Consider the following 21,169-nt stretch of genomic DNA (forward strand, 5'->3'; position numbering starts at 1 on the left):
AGAGTCGCGCATGCGCACTTGTCCCAACCCGGAGGAACAGTGAAGATTTGACAGCCGCGGGACAGCTTTGGATGCCAAGGCGGTGACTGCGTCTGTGCCAACCGGGCGAGACTATCCAGGCCGGGTTTTACAGGTGGTCCAGTTGTGAGCGGTTCAGGTGACTCAGGACTAGTAGCTGCAGGACTGTCGCCCTATGGTCTGCCAGTTCTTTATGGCCGCTCATAAGCCTGCTTTGGCTACAGGTAACGCAAGGTGTGGGCCAGCTCAGTTGTGGGTCCTGCAAATCTGGCCAGCTCAACTGTGGGTCCCGCCAGATCAGACTTTGCTATAGGATGCCAGTGCAGACACCGGCATTGATGGACCTCTCTGCTAGCCCTACACTGGGCCTCCATCCTTTGTCTTTGACCTTGCCAGTCATCCACCCAGAGAGTAACAAAAACGACTTGCTCCGACTGGCAAGACAGTTTAGCAGTAATGTTCTTGCTCAACGCCATTGTGCTTGCTCAACATGCACAACGCTCTGCCTTCAATTCCCAGCATCGCCTTGAATAAATAAACATAAGTGTCTCGAGTATTCGTCTCTTAAAAAAAAGTGTTCACTTAGAAAAACGACTTAGGAAGCCGCAGAGTCTTAGAGATTAAGAGCACATAGAGCTTTTTCCATAGGACCCAAGTTTGATTACCAACACCAACGTAGGTGACCTGCTCTTCCAGTTCCAAGGAACCCTACTCCACTGACCTCCTTAAGCACCGGCATACACATACAATTAACAATTTTTTAAAAAAGTGAATTAGGATGACTGTCAATCTCTAACACATAAACTTGTCAAGAAGACGATGAGGCCGCGGTTCGACGGGGTGCCAGCTGGAAGGCTGCATTCTCCTGCCTCTTTGATCTGGGAGGGCCAGACGTGGTGGGAGGTCTGACTATAACCAGCCACCTCTCTGGGTTGCCCTGCCGCCGCCTCCCAGGCATGGGGTACCTCACACTGGGAAGCACCTGGGATGACTGTTTGCCCCGGGAAGTTCTGGGGTGATGGGAAAGAAGCAACTAGTCGGCAGGTGAGACAGGAGTCCAATCCTGCGGTATCTGAGCATGCTCAGTGCTGTCCGGTAGCAGGTTCAGACTCAGTCAGACTCAGAACTTGCTCAGTTCGGTGCTGGCCAACCTTCTGGACGTGCTCCTGGAAGGATGAGCGGGTCTCGTCAATGGCTACTGCGCATGCTCAGGGGGACGCTGGCTGGGCTCCAGTAGGGTAGCCTCTGGGCATGCTCAACACGGCGGGGCCGGATCCAGGCTAGTAGCTTTTGCGCATGCTCAGAGTGGTGCTGTCCGACCGGAGCGAGAAGGGGGCGGGCAGAGGCGGGGCCGAGGCACCCTTATCCCCGGCGCGGGCGGCCGGGGTTCAGAGTGCGGGCCGCGGAGCGGGCAGCGCGGTCTCGGTATGGGTCCGCGCGCTAGGCCTGCGCGGGCGATGCCGTCCGGTCCTCCCTGACGCCTGACGCCGAGTGCCGCCGCCCCGATGGCCGCCGAGCCCCCTGCGCTGCGCCTGCGGCCGCCGGGGAGCGCCGGAGACAGCCCGCCAGTGCCGCGCCTGCTCGGAGGCTGCGTGCCGCTGTCGCATCAGGTGGCTGGCCACATGTACGGCAAGGACAAAGTGGGTGAGTGCAGCCTCGGGTCCCCTTCCCCGGTCTCCGCTGTACCCTGTCCGAGCAATCCCCGGCCTCCGCTGTACCCTGCACCGGCAGTCCTCGGCCTCCGCCGTCCCCAGCTTCGGTGGTCCTCAGTACTTGGCTGTCGCCATCCCGACAGTCACCGGCCTCCACTGTCCCCACCCTGCAGTCCCAGGCCTCCGGATCGTGGTCTCAGCTGTCCCCACCCTGGCTGTCCCTAGCCTCCCATCCTGATCTCAGCTATTCAGGGATCTTCTATTCCCTACCCGGCAGTCCCCGGCCTCCGCTGTTCCCGATCCCGGCTATCCCTAGCCTCAAGTCCCCAGCTCCCGCCGCACAAGCTTCCCCTGTCCCCGGGGCTCGGAAGCCGGGCGCCCCCAGGAGCGGCCACAGGCTCCTGGTGGCGCGGAGAGGCGTGCCCCTTCGTCCCAGGGAAGGCGCGTGTTGATTGGAGAAGGCGTTGTTAGTAAAAATAAGGAACTTGGTTTTCTCGTCTGGACCGGGAAGTAAATTCTCCCTGGAGCTCAAGATCTGTTTATAACCCGGAGTAGTAATTGCAAAAAGGACCCAAATGCATACATACGATGCCAATCCGATGCTTCTCTGCTTGATGCAGCTGCGTCGCTCGAGGGGAAGAAAAAACAAACTGCTGTATGTTTTTAAACTTGCCTTGGCTCATCCGAGATCACTCCCTGTCCCTTGAGGAGGGTTCTCGGTGTCTTTGATTGCGCTGGGAGGCGTGGTTCGGCAGTGCAGAACCTTGACTCCTGGGTAGGCTACCCGCCCCGACTGTTACATAGATCAGTACACATATGAAATATACATCCTTTCCTTGTTCAATTTTATAGACTGTTTCTTGGCATTTGTCAATGTTGTTTGTGAATTCACGATTTATAGAACAGCAGAGGGTCTACTCCAGGGCAGAGACTGTGTAATTCATCCCGCTCCCGCTACTCACAGCGGGCCAGTGGCAGACCTATAAAGAATAGGATGAACTTGGGACTCCTGTGGATATCTGACCCGGAACAACCGTTAGAGACGGTTTGTGTTTTGCTGATAAAGTGGTTCAGGTTTAGGCTGGTAAGCTAATACGTTTTCTTTTTCTTTCTTCGGCGGTATAGAGGATTGATTTAAGGACCTCAGATAGGCTGGGTTAAGAGCATTACCACTGACCTACATCCCCAGCTCTCCTTTTTCCTTTAAGACAGGGTTTCCCTAAGTGCCACTTGGAACTCTCTGTACCCCAGGCGGGCTTTAAACTTTCAGTCTTCCTGAGTGCCTGGGGGTAGAGGCATGAACCCACAGGCTTTGCTAAGGTAATACATTTTAAGACAAGCGTGGCTAAGTGACACACCTAAAGTCTCATTGCTAACAGTGTCCTAGAGGCAGAAACCTGCACCCACTATGTGTTGTGCCTGTGAGAAGCAGCATACAGACAGTCTCAAGCTCTGCTACGTGCAGGAAATGTTGAAAGGCTACGTCAGAGTTAAGGAACTACACTCTTGAGGTTCTTGGCTAAGATATTTCCTCCTATGCATCATATCTGGAGTCCGCTCGCCCCTGAGGACAGAGTTTCTACAATGTAAAGGCGGAAGAAAGTGATTGTTTCCCTGGCCAGGGTCCTGGAGGTCTGCTTCTGAGCAAAGAACAGACCCAAATAAAGAGCATCTGTGACTGGCACTTGAGACTAGCTCATGATGCTAGCAGCCTCTTTAGAGTCATTGGTGATTGATTACAAAGTGTCCTGAATGTGTGTCCGCATTATAGACAATGCTGAAAGAGCTGATTTTTCAGCCGACATGCCTAATTGAAAGGATAATTTAGCTTGCAAAGAAAGTTGTCCCCAATTTTAGTATTAAGATTTTTTTTTTCCAATCTCACTAGATTCATTTGACTAGGAGAGATCAAATTCTTCATGTTGTGCGGCAGTCCTCTGCTTGTTGCTCTGGGCTCTTAGGTATTTACCCTGTAGACCGCTCTAGTCATCTTCCCTGCTCATAAACAGATAGCAAAGTAGTCAGCAATCCAAAGTTCAGCAGTTTATTATTGTTCCTCCCACTGCCACAGCTAGGTCAATAGTTGAGACCAGTGGTTCCCAGCCTTCCTAATGCTGCGACTCTTTATCGCGGTTCCTCACGTTGTGGTGACCCCCCCCCTGCAACCATAAGATTAGTTTTGTTGCTACTTCATAACTGTAACTTTGCCACCATTATGAATTGTAATGTAAACATCGGTGTTTTCCAATGGTCTTAGGTGACCCCTCTGAAATGTCTTGCGGCCCACAGGTTGAGAACTGCTGGTTCAGCCCCTCCTCTGCGCTGCCTTAGCTCTTGATAAACTTTTGAAGATATCATGGCTGTTTGCATTTGTTACCATCTTTTATTCTGTGTTTAGCTTTTTGTCCAGACCATTATCCATAACCATCTATTGGAGATTTCTTGGGGTGGGGGTGGGGATCTTCCTTGATCAAACCTGATTTTTCTTAGCCAAGAATGATTCCACAGCCTCTCATTTCCTTTGGAAACAAAAACAAAATCTCTTCTCCAAAGTAGTATCTTTTGACTTAAATTTTGAAGTCAAAGCATTTTCAAAATATGTATGTTTGGTTAATGTCTTTTAGCAGCTGTTGCTCCTTCTTCAGCATTCAAACAATTCAAAGAGAACATAATAACATACAGTATCCAGATTCTCTATGTTTTCCACCTTTATGTGGCTTTATTTTAAATTGTATTTCTTTTAATTTTACTTTTAATTTTTGGCTTTTTGAGACAGGGTTTCTCTGTGTATCTTTTGCTGTCCTGGAACTCATTCTGTAGATCAGGCTGTCCTTGAACTCAGAGATCTGCCTGCCTCTTCCTCCCAAGTGCTGAGATTAAAGGTGTGTGCCACCATACCCAACTACTTTCTTTCTTTTTTAAGGACTTTATCCTTTTTCTTTTCTCTCCCAAGCGACATATATTTTTAAACACACTGTAAACCATTTAGAGGTTTTCTTCATCTGAATCTATCTTTATGGTATATCTCTCTTTTTCTGATCAGGAGTCTTTAATTTGCTAAGTGATATGGCCTTGGGTTTGACCCCTGGATCCACCCCATTCCTTAGCTTTCTGAGATTCTAGCCTCAAGGCAGATTTACTGGTTGGTGCCAAGTTTATTGCCCCAACTCTTTGGAGTTTCAAGGTCACTGCTACCTACCACCAAGAAGCCTGCTGTGGGCTATTCATAAACACCATTTAAGTGTTTGATAGCAGAGGCTCTTAAAAGAGCTGCAAGGTTTCACAGCTAAAGCTGAGTAAAGGAAGCCTCTCTTAACTGAGATGCGCTTGTCTCTAGCAAAGAGAGCCCACCCAAGGAACTGCTGAGATCAATAAGCCATACTTATTTTTTTCTCTCTGGAATTACTTCCCAAGCTCTCTCAGGCTTTATGTGGATGCAATTGTCCACGTGGGCACCATTTGTTGACTAAAGTTTCTAAGTTTCTGTCCTACCCAGCCCTGCAGCTGTTGAGCCCCAAAGAAATACAGAGATCTACTACATTAATTATAAACTGATTGCCTATTAGCTTAGGCTTCTTATTAACTATTTTTTTTTGTTTTTTTGTTTGTTTGTTTGTTTTTCAAGATAGGATTTCTCTGTGGCTTTGGAGCCTGTCCTGGCACTAGCTCTTGTAGACCAGGATGGCCTCGAACTCACAGAGATCTGCCTGCCTCTGCCTCCCAAGTGCTGGGATTAAAGGCGTGCGCCACCACCACCACCCGGCTCTCTTATTAACTCTTATAACTTATATTAGCCCATAATTCTTGTCTGTGTTAGCCACGTGGCTCGGTACCTTTTTTGGCGAGGCAGTCACATCTTGCTTCCTCTGTGTCTGGATGACGACTGCCTTAGGATTGACCTTATCTCCAAAAATAAAAGAGTTATTGATTTAATTAATTATTTTTTTTTTAAATGAAAACCACAGAACTTAGAAGAACCCAAGCCCTTGAACAACAAGCATAGCCGAGGAAAGGCTGTTAGTACTTCTGACCCCACTTTGATTGGTATTCTTGACTGAGATCGTATCTCATCAAAGAACATTGAAAACTTAGTTCTCGGGATACAAAATGTTTGGCTCCTGAAAATCATAAAAACGGCTCACGATCCTTTAGAAAAAGAAACAAGTGGTGCCCCTTACTCTGACTGTCCTAGGGTCAATCACTGGTGGCACCATTCTGCCTGTCCTTGGGCCATTGTTTTCGGGTACTCACTATACACGTAAACAGCATTCAGAACCTTCACACGGATGCTACAGTGGCACAGGCTCTCTTTTACTCTGTCCTGTATCCTGTAGTAAACCATGTTCATTTGATGTATAGGTGTTCCTTGACTTGCGATGGGGGTACTAACCCTCACCAAACACACTGGTGGCTGGTGGCCTTCTGGAAGCTTCCCTTTGCCCCACTTCAGAGCATCTCTTACAGAGTGCATGGATCTTTGCTTACCTGTTCCTCTCTTGCTGGATGTCCTTGAGTTTGCTGTAACAGAAGGTGCAGTAGACATTCCTGGACACCATAGCTCACCTTGCGCATGGTAGCACCGAAATGCAACAGTTGGTGTAGGTCCCCAGAGTCCCAAATGTTTGTTTACGACTCCTTTAATGCTTTAGGATTTTATCACAGACCACTAGCTTCACTTAGAGCCGGAACTGGTGCCTTGACCAAACTTGGTACGCAGAAGTAAGGCAGTTGGTGGGGGCAATGAGGGTTAAGCTGACACCCCTAGTAGGAACCCTCACAGATATTCGGCATTATTGGTCTGCCCGTTCTGAAGTTAGCACAAAGTTCTGTAAAGCTTTCAAGAGAGCTGCAGGGACAGCGGAGAGGGGGAGGGAGGCATGTTGCCCAGTCTGTGTTCTCAGCTCCTCGCACGTGACTTTTTTTCCCCCTGAACTTTTCCATAAGTAGGTTGCATATGTCCTGCCATTTATATAGTGACACTTCTGCGTGGATTTCCTAAGAACATCCATATTCCCTTCTGCAGCCAGGGTGTATTTATGGCATGTGGGGATTTAACTGCTACAGCTCCGTTGTTAGAATCCTCCTCCTCATTTAGCCAAGTTTGAGTAAAATGATTTATCCCATTCGTGCTCTGCAGGACGGCAGTCCTCCACCCTTACCACAGGCATTCGGCTATGTCTGGCCGTGTTTGCAGCACAGCCTCACCCTTCCTCTTGAATGCTGTTGACGCTGAAGAATACATGTTACGTCTTTCAGGAAATGCTGTCCTGTCTTGAGTTTACGAAGGTTCCATAGAATGAGATTCAGGGTGTAAATTTCTGACTGGCACAGAATGCCCATCTGGAGACCCACGATAATGGTCTGACCTTTATTAGTGGTTAATTTTGATCATCTGGTTCAGGGATGGTACAACTTCTCACGCTGTAGTTAGTATTTCTACCCTTGGAATAATGGGTAAGTCGCCTGTGATAGACACTTGAAGGCCCTGTGGGTATTTGGACCATCGTCACACCTCACTCCTAGATTTTGATGTCTAGTGATGCTTCTGGTTTGAAGCAGACGGTTGTGAAACTGTGATTTCCCCTTAGATCTCCCACTGGTGTTAACAATCGCAGTTCTAAGAAATAACTTCCCTTTGCTCCTCCGCTTGTACATCGGGACTCCGTCAGACCCAGCCACAGAATTCGATTTCCCTCGCCATTGGGACTTTCTTTCTGTCCCAAGCTACTGTAGAATGACATCGGCCCTCCCCAGCTGTAGAATTAGCCTTTTGTTCAAGGCACCCTGGCTCCCTTTTTAGTGGGAAATGCTGTTTCTGTTTTCTCCTCCTCCTCCAGTTCCTCGATTGAACTCGGCCACAGGGCCACTCTCCTGACCCAGGAAGTGACCCTTGGAATTGAAGACTTGGGTGTTAGGGGTGTTGGTATTGGGGTGTCATGGCTGGCAGGCCCTTTGTGGATGCAGTTAATGCTGCGTAGATATTTTAGAAATCACAATTGCATAACCACTGGTGGCCTTCCTTTTCTGGACTCTCAATTTGCCTTTCTCCTCTTCCCCAGTGAGAACCCTGATTCCCAGTGTTCTTAGTCTGTTTGTTCTGTTGCATAATGATATAGTTCTTAGAATTTTTATAGCAAGATTTCAATAGAAAACAAATCTACATAAGTAATTCAATGTCAGTTTTTTTTTTTAGTTTACAGTTTATTTTGTATTTATGTGTTTGTGCCTACATGAGTTTAGACCCACCACATTTGTGTGGTACCTGGGTAAACCAGAGGGCATTAGTCTCCTGTCATTGGAGTTACAGGTGATTGTGCATCATTTGATGTAGGTGCTGGGAACTGAACCTGTGTACCTTGTACAAGCAGTCAGCGCTCTAACCTTTAAGTCGGCTCTCCAGATCCATGGTCAGGAGTCCTACACAGGGATTATAAGATTAGAAACTGCTCAAAGGGTTTTTTGGGGATCAGAATTTTTAGTTGTCATTTCTTTCCCTTCCCTTTTATAGCAATATTTATTAGAACTCTACTTGGTTTTGTTTCTTCTTGAATTAGTTTCCCCATTCCCATTTTGTTGCAAAGATCAAAACCCTAGCTAGAAAGGGTCAGGTGGCCTGGTGCACGCTATTAGATCCCAACACTAGGGAGGCAGAAGCAGGCAGATTTCTATGAGTTGGAGGCCAGCCTGGTCTACAGAGCAAATTCCAGAATCTATGAGCTGGAGGCCAGCCTGGTCTACAGAGCAAATTCCAGAGCTAGTCCTCTACCGCATTCCTCGGCACTCCTCGTAGGTAACATATTTCAATATTTTCTTATGCATCCTTTCTGAGTCTCTTTAATAACACTTTTCCCTCCTCTGCCTGACACATAGGGTGTTGTGCCGTAGATAACTTTCTGCAGGTGGCTTTAAATGTTCACACCATCACCTAGGAATCAGTATGCTGTCTACCAGCAGACACAGCTTTTTTTTTTTTTCCTTCCTAGTTCTCTGTGCCCCTGGGTGTGCGCGGACCGCGGTTTATTCAGCCGGTCTCTTGGGTCTTCTCTGGCTCACTGCTCAGTGCTGGGGAGTAGGCATCAGGATAACTGAGTAAGCATCCTACTTTCTATTTCAGGGCTGTCTTGCATTTTTCTGGTTCTTCGTGGCCAGGTGTAGATTTTCAGCCCCTCCTTATGGGTCCTTTCAGCAACCCGACTTCGAAGTCCCGTTTGGCATTGCTTTCTCACGTCACAGATTGCTCAGGAGCAATTGATTTGGTTTCGTTACCACCTTGAGCCCTCCAGAGCTCAACCATGTGGCCCAAGGTCAGGATTTTAGGTATGTGCCACCACACCAAACGTGACCTGTTGGCAGCATCTGAGGTGTGAGATTTTCACATGCCTTTAAAGTGTCTGATTGTTTTATTATAATTTGGGTCAGACAGATTGCACAGTTTTGATGTGTGAGCTCAAGCGTTCTTGGATCAGATGGCACAGGTGATCAGTGGCATTGCCGTCACCATAACTTTGTTCACGTGGCTAAGTGCTGGCTGTTGGTATTTCCACCGTGGAATTACTCTTTTTTGCCGTTGTAATTAAGTAACTTGAGAGGAATATTTGAGTGTTATACACCCCTTTCCTTGCTTAAGTAATGTTGGAAGCATCCACTTGAGAACTGCCAAGCTCATGTCTCTATCACTTGGAAGGCCACACCAGGAAATACTCCCGGCTTTCTCCAGTAGCTGGCATTGTGCGCTGGAGACCCGCTTTTCTCCCCATGCATTCTTTTCAGGTTGTACTAGTATGTCTCAGTACTCAGTCAGCGGATATCACCCATATTGCTGCTGCTACTTTTAATCATCTACAAAATGCCACTTTCCTACATTTGGACAGTGGCAGCTTCTGAGGCTTGCTCGCCTGTCTCTTTGACATTTCCTGTTTTTAATTTTAAAGTGTCTTCTCTGCTTCTGGCATAAAAAAGGTGATGCATGCTTGTTTTGTGTCTTCCCTCTTGCTGCCCCGGAACTGGGAAAGAACTGTCTGTCTTTCAGAGAGGCGCGGCATTTCCAACCTGGATTCCAGGTGTGCTCAGTGCTTGTGCGTGGTTCTGCTTGTCCTTTGAGCAGCCTGGAAGGAAGAGACCGACAGCCTCATACTTCATGTATCGGGGTTCTGTGTGTTTACCTGCATGCATGTGTGTGCATGAATGCACGCCCCGGGAACTGCAGGCAGGGCCCCGCCCATGCACGAGCCTGAGCAGCCTCTCCCTGGGCCTGGGCCTGTGTTTTGAGCTCAGCATCTTAGGGCTTTGTCTCCCATCTTCTCAAAGCATTATTGTGTTTACTCATTTTGAAATCCTAAGTAAACAGTGTTGCTGGAAAATTGTTCTCATGTATGTATTGTTGCCTTATTAATGTTACCTGTTATTTTGTTTGTTTTTAAAAACAGGGTCTCACCCTGTAGCTCAGGATGGCTTGGAGCTCTTGTGTGTCTGGGTTGGCCTAGAGCTCATATGGGCATGAGGCACCGCTCCTGGCTTTTGACTTTTGCCATTGTTTATTTTTCATTTTATTTTTATGAGATCCCCCCCCCCACACTTTGTCTGTGTACCACTTGTGTACCTCTTGGGCCCATAGAGACTAGATGAGGGTTTCAGATCTCCTGGACTGGAATTGCAGACTATTGTGAGTCATGATGTGGGTGCTGGGAATAGAACTGCAGTCGTCTGGAAGAGTAGCAAGTGCTCTTAACTACTGAGCCATCTCTCTGGTAACTTAACCATTTTTTTTAATGTTTACAATATGGTTATTTACTTTTTAAAGATGGAATGTCATATAACCCACGCTGGCTTTGAACTCATTATGTGGTGCGGGAGAATTGTCTATATTCTGTCAATCATGTTTTAAATAAATGCTGATTGGCCAGACAGGAGGTATAGGTGGGAAAACCAGACAGGAAGTGGAAATGATGCAAAGAGAGCAGGAGAATTCTGGGGAGGAGGAAATTGATTTCTCCCAGTCCTGCCCAGACCACCGAAGAAGCAACATGTGAGCTGCCCCACTAAAAAAGGTACTGAGCCACATGGCTAAAATAGATCAGAAAAATGGGTTAATCAAGATGTGAGAGTTAGCTAATAAGTAGCCTGACCTAATGGGCCAATCAGCTTTATAACTTACAGAGATCTGTATGGTTGATTTTGTCTGGGACTTGTGGCAGTGGGGAACCGGGTGGGACAGACACCCAAGCAAGCCTAGCCCCTCATGTTACAATTATGTAGTCAGGTGACCTTGAACTCTTGATAGTCTTGTCTCCCAGTTTCTTCAACTGGGATTAAAAAGTATGTGCCACCATGCCTAATTTACACAATGCTGGGGATTCAACTCAGAGACTCTGGCAGCTAGGCAATTTGTTTGAGATTATATGTCTATGCTTTTTTTCCCCCAACTTTGCTGGAGTTTTTAGGATTCACATTTACACTATTTCATATCCAGCAGCGGCTCTCAACCTTCCTAATGCTGTGACCCTTTACTATACAGGTCCTCATGTTGTGGTGACCCCAAACCATACAATTATTTCGTTACTACTTCACAACTATAATTTTGCTACTGTTATAAATTGGGATGTTAATATCTGATATACAAGATATCTGGTACGCAGCCCCCCAAGGGCTTGAGACCCACAGGTTGAGAACTGCTGATACAGAGACTAGACTATAGAGAATAGCATTTGGGAGGCTGAGGCAGGAGGATCAAGGCTGGCATGGGATGGGTAGTAGGCTCTAAGTCATTCTGGGCTAAACAGCCTCTCATCATAACCCTCAGACCGACCTCAAAACAAACAAACAAACAAAGCTGAGAAAGATACTATCTTATTTCCTGAGAAATTTGATGAGATTACAATTGCTGTTTTTGTTTGTTTGATTTTGTTGTGTTGGGAACAGTCACTAGGAGGCCATTTTGGCTGCGTTTGAATGGCTTCCTCCAGCACCACCCACTCTTGCAATGCTGAAGACTGAACCCAGGGCCACATGTTTTCAATGCAATGCAGAGACATATCTGTCAGCAGCCCCTGCCTCAGCCCTGGCCCCTAGATTTGTTTCTTCCTGTGTCAGTTTTAACAAAGTGTATTTAAAAGAATTTGCTGATGGTACCCTTGTGAGTCTCACCTTCTCTTCTGACTGTTCATTTATTTTCTAATAATGATATGTTTCCTTCTTTTTCCTTGGTCTGCTCAGCCAGATGCTTACCCATTTTCTAGATCAGCCACTTTTGATTTCACTGGTTCTTGTCTGTTATCTCTTGACAAAATTGTTTATCGAGACATGGTCTTACTTTATCTCTCAGGCTGACCTTTAACTCCTGACCTCTTCCCTTGCTTTGGGAGTTGGGGATCACCATGCCCAGTGTCTGTTTCTATAGAATTGGCTTTTTGTTCCTATTTATGTGAAGTTAATACATCTTTCATTCTCTAACATATTACGTGTAGTTTCTCTTCCCAAATGATAGAAATACTTAATGCTTTCTTTTCACATTTATTTATTTGGTAGACCAGCCTGGAGGAATGGCTCAGCCATTAAAGTCTAGGCTCACAACCAAAAATATTTATTTGGTGGTGGTAGGAGATGGGAAGGTGCCCGTGTGGAGGTCAGCGGATAGCTCGTGGAATGTTCTCTCTTCCACCACATGGTTTACAGGGACTGCACTCTGGTCCTTAGGTTTGGCAGCAAGTTCCCGTATCCACTGAGTCGTCCACCAGCGGACTGACGGAGAGATTTAAAGCCACACTTTTCACTGTGCATGGCCCTGTGCAAACTTGCATGTGCGATGTTCTCGCTGTCAAGTGGAGACTTTCTCATTGCTCCTGTGGTTTGATCCAGCATAACTACAGTGGTGCTGTTTATTTTCCCATTAGTTAGCATTTCCCCTGCAAGTCTTGCTATTTTTGCTGTGGTTTGAGGACATCCTCTGCAGGATTCCAATCCTTGCAGATCTGGGACTTGGTAAATAGAAATGCTAGAAGAGCTTGTGTGTTCTGCTGGCTGTAGTTCTGCTGCTGTCCTGTCTTCCAGACGACCTGAATGTGCAGGGATTCTCTACCTCAGCTGGGACTGTAGCCCCCAGGCATGAGCTGCGTACAGCTTCTCTACTGTATAAACTGGCCCATGTTTTGCTGTTCAGGTTTTATATATCATTACAATGGCTCCTCCACCAAGTACCCCGAACATCTTGGTGAATTTGTTTATTGTGTCAGTTGTCACTTTGGCTCCTTGTATCCTGAAACTGTATTAAATTTTGTTACACATCTGTAATTTTGTATCTTAATCAACTGGCCTTGTCTTTATGAAATGTCTTTCTTAAATATGAGAAGATTTTTTTCCTTGAGGCGGGAGAGATTGCTCAGTGGTTAAGATTGATTTACCAGTACCCACTTGAGTCAGTTCACAGCGGCCGTTAAGTCCAGCTCCAGAGGATCTGATGCCTGATTCTGGACTCTCCAGGTGTCCACAGACGCCCACCCCATCCCCCACCCCCACAGGCGCATACGTGTGCAGAAACACACATATACACACATTTAAGAAGATTGAAATCAAGGTTCCTTCTCTTGGAATTTGCCGTGTGATGTGCTGTTTGTGCAATCAGAGTCCAGCTATGACTGGAGTTTGCTAGTCCTGCCTCCCTCCCATCCTTCCCTTCCCATTGAAAGGCTCAACAGGGCCTCACACTGTGGGCAAGTGCTGTGCCCATGGAGTATGTTCCCAGCTCCTCTCTCTCCCCGTCTCTTCTCTCTCTCTTTCTTTCTTTTTTTTTATAACCCATCTTTGTCTTTATATTTGAAGTGTGTAGAGGTTTGATTTCCTCCCAACCCCCCACATGTATTTAGGATCCTAGTTGTCTTTGTCTGTGGATTAATTTTTATTCTAAATTTATTTTAGAACATCTTAGTCTTGGTATATTTCTATGATCTCTCATTTTAAACACTTTTAACATTTAAATAACTCCATTATTTATAAATACCACATTTATAATAATTACCTTAAGTAGAATATGCATTTGTTTTAGTGTGTGCTTGTTTTCTGTGGTACAGTTTTATTTCTAATAATAAAAGGATTACGTGTTAGCCACTTATGGTGACCCATCAGAGAAAGATATAAAAGCCATCTAGAAGCTAGAAGTGGTGGTGCACACCTTTCATAACAGGACCGAGGAGACAGAGATAGGTAGGTCACTTGAGTTCCAGGCCAGCTAGGGCTATAGTGAGACCCTGTCTCAAAAAACAAACACACGCATACACAAAAAAGATCCTAATATATGTTTATGATAATTTCTGGAAGGATGGAAAATGTAAAGATGAAAATTGAAATTACGTAGACTGTTCCTTTTACATAAACTTGTTTTGTCAATATGTGGTGGTTATTTTTGTTTGTTTGTTTTGTTTTTTTTTTGAGACAGGAAGGGTCTCACTCTGGAGCTTTGCTAGGCCAGCCTGACCTTGAACTTGAAATCTGTGCCTGCCTCTGCCTCAGGGTACTGGGATTAAAGGCGTGTGCTACTGGACCTGGCTTCCTTACACAGAAATTCTAACAGGATGTTAAAATATTTCTGAATGCTTGCTGACTTGTTGAGTTTTTGCAACAGCGATTTTTGTGAAAAGACAAAAACATTGAACTTCCTGTCAGCGTACAATAGCATCAGTTTGAGAACTGTGGACTATTATTTATTAATGCATTGTTTTTATAAACGTGTGTCCCTGCAAGAGTTTGTTGCACCACGTGTGTGCAGTTGTCTGTGGAAGGCAGAAGAGGGCATCAAGTCCCCTGGAGCTAGAGCTGCAGATGTTGGGAGCTGCCTGACGGAGTCCTGGGAGCTGAACCCAGCACCTGCAGAACTGTTGCGGTCTCTGGTGCTGAGCGGTCTCTGGTGCTGAGCGGTTCTCCTGCCCCAGTCTCAGACTCTGGGGCGTCTTTGTCTTTGAGAACTCCATACCTGCTGAACACTTGCCTGTCCTTGCTCCTAACCTTTACCAGTCACCATTCTGTTAAGAGCGCGAGCACATTGGGTGCTTTGTGTGAGTGGAATCCGGCAGCAACATCCAAGGCATTTTGTTACAGCAGCTGCAGCTGGCCCTTCACCTCCGAGCCTCGTGGTTTTGAAATGGGTCTTAGGTGTTAGTTCGGGAGTCTCTGACTCACCAGAGGATTGCCCTCAGCTGTTGTTCAACGCCAGCTTCCCCTCATGTGCCCTGGCATCCGAGCTGGAGACTCAATCTTCCAATCCCTTACCTGGGTGTACTTGATTGTTGGTGGCCTGGGACTCGAAGGTGGGCTTAAAGGCATGTGCCAGCCTGCCTGTCCCTTTCTTGTTTAATTTTTTTTATTATTATTATTTTGAGACGTCTCTGTAATGCTGGCTGTCCTCAGACCTGCTGTGTAGACCAGGCTCTCTAGAACTCAAGAGATCTGCTTGCCTCTGCCTCCCGCGTGCTGGGATTAAAGGCGTGTACTACCTCTCGGCTTCACTGTTTTTTTGAGAGAGTCTTGACCAGTTACCCCGGCTGGCCTTGAACTTGTGGCAGTCCTTCAGCCGCCGTCCTTGATGTCCCGCTAGCTGTTGGTCTCTCTCAAGGTTCATTTTGCTCGTTTCTTCTATGGTAATTTGATTTACCCGCTAAATTATTCCCATCTCGTGTGCTGTGTTTCTCAGTTGTGGAATTTCCCTCGGTTCTGTCCGTCTCTGCACTTTTTTCTGATTTCTGTAGCATACACGGGATTTTGTTGAACACCCTTGCTTCCTATTTGTAATCATGTGGCCGTCCTACATCAGCGTCTGTTGATTATGCACGTTCTTCCTGTCCTTCGGTATGCCGCATACTTTGCTATTGAACGTAGGGCACCCTGTTTACAGAACACCGGAAAGGAGAGTGAACGGCTCTGCTTTGCCCTCTGGAGGGCCCGTGTCCTCTTGGCAGAGCTCAGGGGACCATGCATTGTCTTAGTTAACGGTCGTTGTCCTGTCACCGTGGAACTTGCTGGTTGGGATTTGGCTTTGGTCTCAGGTGCCACAGTTGGATCTTAACTTCACTCACCTGGGACAGGGATTGTGAAAACTTGGTTATGTTGTGGCACCCCGTGCTCTGTTCCTGTGGGGCCTTGGATCAGTCTGCTGCTCCACCCAGCTGGTTGCAGTTGCTTGATTGGCTGCTTGTAAATAACGGTGTGGCATTTGGCAGGGGCTCCTGGTTGTGCAGACCGGGCACCTGCCATGAGAGGCAAGGGGCAGGTGTGCTGCGCTCCTGACTCATGACGCCTCAGTTTTCCCCTCTGGGATTCAACCCAGGCGTCTGTCTATGCATCTGTCGTTCTCCATAGCGAGTGGAGGGCATGCTTGCCCTACCTAAATTCCCTTGTTCAGAAGCAGGTTTCCCTCCAGTCGTTCTTAATTATGTTAGACTAATCCCGAGTTCACTGAATCTTCTCAACAGCCGAGCTTTCCCTCACAACTTACTGTCTCTTTCCTTCTGTCCTGGTGTCTAGATTTTAGACTTCTGCTTTGGTTCTTTAAATTATGCATTTTTGCCATGGTCAAGTTCACATCATAGTAGGAAGTGGTGGTGCATCCTTTAATCCCAGCACTCAGGAGGCAGTGGCTGGCGGGTCTCTCTGAGTTCAAGACCACCCTGCTCTACAGAGTGAGTTCCCGGACAGCCAAAGCTATTATTACACAGAGACAGAGAAACCATGCCTAAAAAAACAAGAGAGAGAGAGAGAGAGAGAGAGAGAGAGAGAGCGCGCACCCCTGCCCCTTGCACACACCGTATTTACAAGCAGCCAATTAGGCAACTGCAACCGGCTGGGCGGGGAGTCACAGCTTGGATCCCAGGCCCCACAGCAGTAATGAAGACGTTAATGTCAATTGACAAAAAGAAGTAAAGATACAAGTGGAGTGTCTTGTAAAACTCTGAGTAGACTTTTGTCCCAATTGTCATGGTTCTGTGACATCCCAGCAGATAAAGATTGAAGATTTCGGTATGTAATGAGCGCTGGTACTGCATGGGCTGTGCCAGTGCTGGTGTGCCTGTGGTGACTTGGAAAAAGACTCTCGTGTTGCACGGACAGATTATAAAAAGGCTGCTCTGACTGCTTCAGGCTGGGACTTTGCACAGCTGTGCACAGTACGTCTGAGCGGGGAAGATGAGAGGATTATAAAACATTGCCAAATATGAAATTCGTATATGGCTACTGTAAACACACATTTTTTTCTTGTTTATAAAAATGGACTGGATTTGTGTTACTGCTTTTGTTTTCTTTTATTTAATCATAACATATCATAGAAAAACTATTACTGAGAAGTTTCTAGAAAATCCAGGGGCCATGAGAGACTCTCACTAAGGGAGAAGAATGGAAGATAATAAAGCTTAAATGTGCGCGGTCTCTCATTGTAACAGGAAATCTTCCCATGTATGAAAGCCTATGTTCCCTGTGAAGCAGGGTACCATAAGCAAAACATTGACCGTCGCCTGATTTCTGTTGCGCAGGCATACTCCAACACCCAGACGGTACCGTTCTGAAACAGCTACAGCCGCCGCCGCGGGGCCCACGCGAGCTGGAATTTTATACCATGGTAAGTGGTGCAAGACGCTTTGTTGTCTTACGTGCTCTTCAGTGTTCTGCGGTGACTCAGCGTGAGAAACGTGTTTGACAGCATGCCCCGGGTCCCCGCGTAACAGACAAGCTTCGTGCTTTGTGGAAACGGTTTATCTCCCAGGGTTTCTGCTGCAGCCTGGTATTTTCCGTTATTTCACATCCTAAAGGTTCTTATTCTGAGTCACTGAGTTGATTTCAATCAACTGGTCGTGACCCACGATCTGAAAAACACGTAACAGAGAGTTTGTCGCTCTCAGAAATGCTAAGTTAGTGCTTTTATTGCAGCTTCTTAGAGACTTGTTTTGCCTAGTGAGGCAGGGTCTCAGTGTATCACAGGCTGGCGCAGGACTCACGATGCCTGTGCCTCAACCTTTCCAGCGCTGTGTGCCACCATGCCCTGCCTCTTCGAGTCTTCAGTGTTTCTCTGCGCTGTGGGAGAAGGACTCATTCCTGATACCTAATTCATCATATGACGCAGAATATTTTTAGTGTGTTCACAGTGTTCGTGACCACCAATTATTTCTTAACTTCAAACATTCTAACCACGTGGCTCCCCGTTCCCTGCCCGCCAGCCACAGATCCACCTTTCCCTCCATGTGCTTGCTGGCTTCTGTGTGTCTTCCCTTGGGCGACACTTGCTCAGGTATTTCCCTTGTTTTTCAGTTGAAGTGTGTGTGGAAAGTTCAGTTCCATCCTTACAGTAGTACATTGTGGATATAAGCCCCTGTCAAATGCCCACTTGTAGGCCTTCCCTGCCATTCTGTAGCTGTCTTCTCTTCACTGTCTTGGTAGTGTCCTTTCAAGCACAAAGTCATGAACTTCACTGAGACCCAGCTTATATCTGTGCTTTCTCTGGTTGCTATTTTGAAAAGGGGTCTCATTGCATAGCCTAGTAATTTACTAGGGAGCTCAGGATGCAGTCTTCCTCAGTTTCCCAAGTACCATGATTACAGGTGTGCACCAATTATCTAACTATAATTGGTGGTGTTTGGGCTTGTATTGATTTTCCTCATCCTGATTAAGAGAGCAGGAAGGTGCCTCTCTCCACCCCACTGGGAGCTCCTTTTCCTTCCGTTATTACCCACTGTTCTGTTCCGTGTAGTCTCTGACCCTCTGAAAGCAGCCTTCCATGTCGCGCACACCCAACACAAGGAGTGGGCGGTTAGGTGGTGTGATCACTGGCTAGGGCAGCCACAACAAATAACACAAGTTGTTTGGCTTAAAATACAGAAGCGAAGTTTTTCACACTCGGTCTCCTGGTCAGGCATTTCTCTCGAAGGCCTCTGCCTTTCCTGCCCATGGACTGTCTCCTCAGCTCTTCCTCTGTGGGTTTGTGTCCTAGCACGCTTCCTGAAAACACCCTCAGCATGACGAACCCTGCCGTCTCCAGATGTGTCCACATCTGGGGCACTGGGGTTGGGTCACGGCTCACCCTGTAAGTGATCGATTCCCCAGCAGGGCAGATTTGTTTCCGTGCCTCCTGAGCGGCACGACAAGATCCTGGGCTCGAAGATTGAACCTAGAGCTCTGTGCTCCAGTCTTTGGGTTAGCGTGTGCGTGACTATCGGTCGTGAGTGGCGTGCCCACACTGCGCGGATGAAACATGGTTCGCTCACTTAGTAGTCAGCATTTCTCGGTAGATTTCTGGTAGAAAGACAATAATTTCTTCTCTTTCTTTCTTTCTTTCTTCCTATCTATTTATTTATTTATTTTGGTTTTTCGAGACAGGGTTTCTCTGTAGCTTTTGGAGCCTGTCCTGAAACTAGCTCTTGTAGACCAGGTTGGCTTCGAACTCACAGAGATCCTCCTGCCTCTGCCTCCCAAGTACTGGGACTAAAGGCGTGAGCCACCACCACCCGGCAATAATCTATTTTCTTTCCCCTTCCTCTTAGCTATGAAGTGTTCAGCTCCTGGTCAATGAAATTCTATCTTATATGTTTCCTAAAAGTTGTTTGTAGTTTCATTGTAACCTATGTAGTGTGCTCACACATAAAATCATGGTCGTTTAGATGTATGTTAAAGCTGGCTCTCAGAGTTTGAAATGAATAAAACTTGTCTCATAGATATAAAATAGATAATATGTAAAATATTTAATTTAGTGGGAAAGCCAGACAAGTGTTACAAATGATTCAAGGAGCCTGGCAAGATGGGAGCTTGTCTCTAGGTCTGATAACCTGGATTTGATTGGGATCTACATAGTGGAAGGAAAGAATTCATGCCCTTAAGTTGTCCTCTACACACACACTAAATGAGCAAAATACTTAAAAATAATTTATTTGTAAAAAATACAAATAAAAATGGCTCAAAAAGTTAGCCGAGTTGCCCCCTCTCCCCCTACGTGCTGCAGCCAGCACAGCCTGGATAGCCAAGACTGGCGGGGGGTGCCGGGATTGAGACACGGATTCTTCTTTTCAGGTGGAAGAACAGCAACCTTTATTTTGCCCAGCAACCTTTTATACCTCTACTGCTTCTGTGGAGACCCACTGGCCAGAAAGAACACAAACATCCTTGTCAATTACAGACCACAAGGAAGTTCTGCTGTCAGTCAGGGGGAGTGAGGGCAGCTGGATCTCAACACCTACGCACACCAGAATTTACTTTCCTGTGTTCAGAGAATTATTGTGAATTTGGGTCAGTTATATACAACTCACAGACTGGCAAAGAGTTGAAGGATGTTGACAGGTAGGACATCATCAGGAGACTTCGCGGATCGCCAGGTCGGCGTGCCATAAGTAGCTGGTTATTATTACAAACCCGTGCCGGGTGATTACGAGTCTGTCATACTTGTTCTTCCTGAGGGGTCACAGAAACCTAACCAACACTGCCCCTCTTTCAGGTTTACGCCGCTGACTGTGCCGATGCTGTTCTCCTGGAGCTGCGGAAACACCTGCCCAAATACTACGGCGTCTGGTCCCCGCCCACCGCACCAAACGGTAATGCGCTTTGAGTACATTTCAGGCTTTAGTTCCCAAGCTTGACTTTATGAAGGGTCTGTGTAAGGGCTGTAAGACATGGAGTGAGAGTGTTTCTCTTGCCTGCCGTCACTAAACAGAACTCACTGGTACTCTCCTCTTTTAGTCACCGTTTTCTTGAGTGACGTGTTACACATTAACTGATCTGTTACAGTCGCACGGGTCCGTCTTAGTACTGTACTAATTTGCGAATGTCCGTTTCTTATCTAAAGAATAAAACATTAAGAACCCACACAGAAGTGCCTTGCCGGCATAGCTTCCGTCTCCTGCCTTACACCCAACCTGCAGGTTTTGACTTTCAGTCCTTTGGGACGTTCCACAGCAGAGAGATGAGACCTTGCACATCTGTCGTGGAGGCTGGTGACGTGTTCAGTTCGTCAAAGCTTCAGGCTTTGCTGGTGCGGGTCTTGAACCACATTGTAACACTGTTTGAGCTTTGGTCCCTAACTTAGTGTGTCAGATGTCACTTCTGGGGTGTCTTGGGCTCCTCTGTCTAGAAACTCCTTAGTAGTGATCAATCTAGGGCTGGCCTTAGACTGTCAGCCCTAAATAAACATGGGTTACTTAAGAACCGCCTGTCCTTCACTGTCTTAGAGCAAGCAGAGGCTCTGTGGTGTTCAGGGTGATTGCCGCTTACCTCAACCGCTCAGGTCTAGCAGTGTTTCCAGCCTGGGAGTATTTGTTTAGACAGATGTGTCTGGGTGATGGGACCCATCTCCAGACTTGGGACTCACTTTTGTGAAAACTGAAGACTTTTTTTTTAAAAATTGTTTGTTTGTTTTTGTTTTTTTGAGACAAGATTTCTCTGTGTGACAGTCCTGGCTTTCCTGGAACTAGCTCTTGTAGACCAGGCTGTCCCGAACTCCAGAGATCCACCTGCCTCTTCCCCCCCAGTGCTGGGATTAAAGG

General features: G+C 46.8%; 1 protein-coding gene across 1 annotated transcript in view; it reads left to right on the forward strand.

The window, feature by feature from the left end:
• Positions 1-1,407: 1,407 nt before the first annotated feature.
• Positions 1,408-21,169, forward strand: part of Ipmk (inositol polyphosphate multikinase) — a 37,224-nt gene continuing 17,462 nt past the window's right edge. Inside the window, exons 1-3 of the mRNA XM_085679748.2 lie at positions 1,408-1,662; positions 17,180-17,265; positions 20,125-20,221. Of these exons, the coding sequence (XP_085535874.2) occupies positions 1,524-1,662; positions 17,180-17,265; positions 20,125-20,221 (322 nt within the window). The 5' untranslated portion in view covers positions 1,408-1,523. The remainder of the gene's footprint in view (positions 1,663-17,179; positions 17,266-20,124; positions 20,222-21,169) is intronic.

The sequence above is a fragment of the Myodes glareolus genome, chromosome 18 (assembly GCF_982192425.1).
Source record: "Myodes glareolus chromosome 18, mMyoGla1.1, whole genome shotgun sequence".
In the NCBI taxonomy this organism is placed as follows: domain Eukaryota; kingdom Metazoa; phylum Chordata; class Mammalia; order Rodentia; family Cricetidae; genus Myodes; species Myodes glareolus.